Source organism: Camelina sativa, unplaced genomic scaffold (genome assembly GCF_000633955.1).
Source record: "Camelina sativa cultivar DH55 unplaced genomic scaffold, Cs unpScaffold03938, whole genome shotgun sequence".
Lineage (NCBI taxonomy): Eukaryota > Viridiplantae > Streptophyta > Magnoliopsida > Brassicales > Brassicaceae > Camelina > Camelina sativa.
In genome coordinates, this window is record NW_010925035.1 from 1 (window position 1) to 710 (window position 710).

The following is a 710-nucleotide window of genomic DNA, read 5'->3' on the forward strand; positions in this document are numbered from 1 at the left end:
GTATTCAGAAAGATTTGGAGTCTAGTTTCTGTGATGCCAATGTGTTAGTCACTCTTGGTGACAGAGGCTGGAGAGAATATGGAGCTCAGATTGTCCTGGAACCTTTTGATAATAATGAATGGAGACTTGCGGTGAAAATGTCAGGGACAACGAAATACTCACACAGGGCACATCAGTTTCTGCAACCTGGGTCGGTAAATAGGTTTACACATGCTATGATGTGGAAAGGTGGAAAAGATTGGATCTTGGAGTTCCCTGATAGGGGCCAGTGGTCTCTTTTTAAAGAGATGCATGAAGAGTGCTACAGTAGAAACAGTCGGGCTGCTTTAGTTAGAAATATTCCTATTCCTGGCATCCGCATGATAGAAAAGGAACATTTTGATGGAGCAGAGACTGAATTTATTCGCAGTTCTTCTAAATATTATCGGCAGACTGAAACTGATGTTGAGATGGCATTGAATCCTTCACGTGTTTTGTATGACATGGACAGCGATGATGAGCAGTGCCTTTTGAGAATTCGTGAGTGTTCGGAAGCTGAGAATAGTGGCTCTTGTGAGATCACTGAGGACATGTTTGAGAAGGCTATGGACATGTTTGAGAAGGCTTCATATGTAAAGCAGCGTGATCACTTTACATTAGTGGAAATTCAAGAATTGATGGCTGGAGTTGGATCCTTGGAAGCAATGCAAACATTATATGAGCTTTGGAGA

The 710-nt window shown here is 42.1% G+C and overlaps 1 protein-coding gene across 1 annotated transcript; it reads left to right on the forward strand.

Annotated features, from left to right (window-relative positions):
• Positions 1 to 5: 5 nt before the first annotated feature.
• Positions 6 to 704, forward strand: LOC109131738 (the record flags this gene model as incomplete). The annotated part of the gene is made up of 1 exon (XM_019242912.1): positions 6 to 704. A coding segment is annotated over one exon (699 nt), but the record flags the coding sequence as incomplete, so codon positions are not given.
• Positions 705 to 710: the final 6 nt, after the last annotated feature.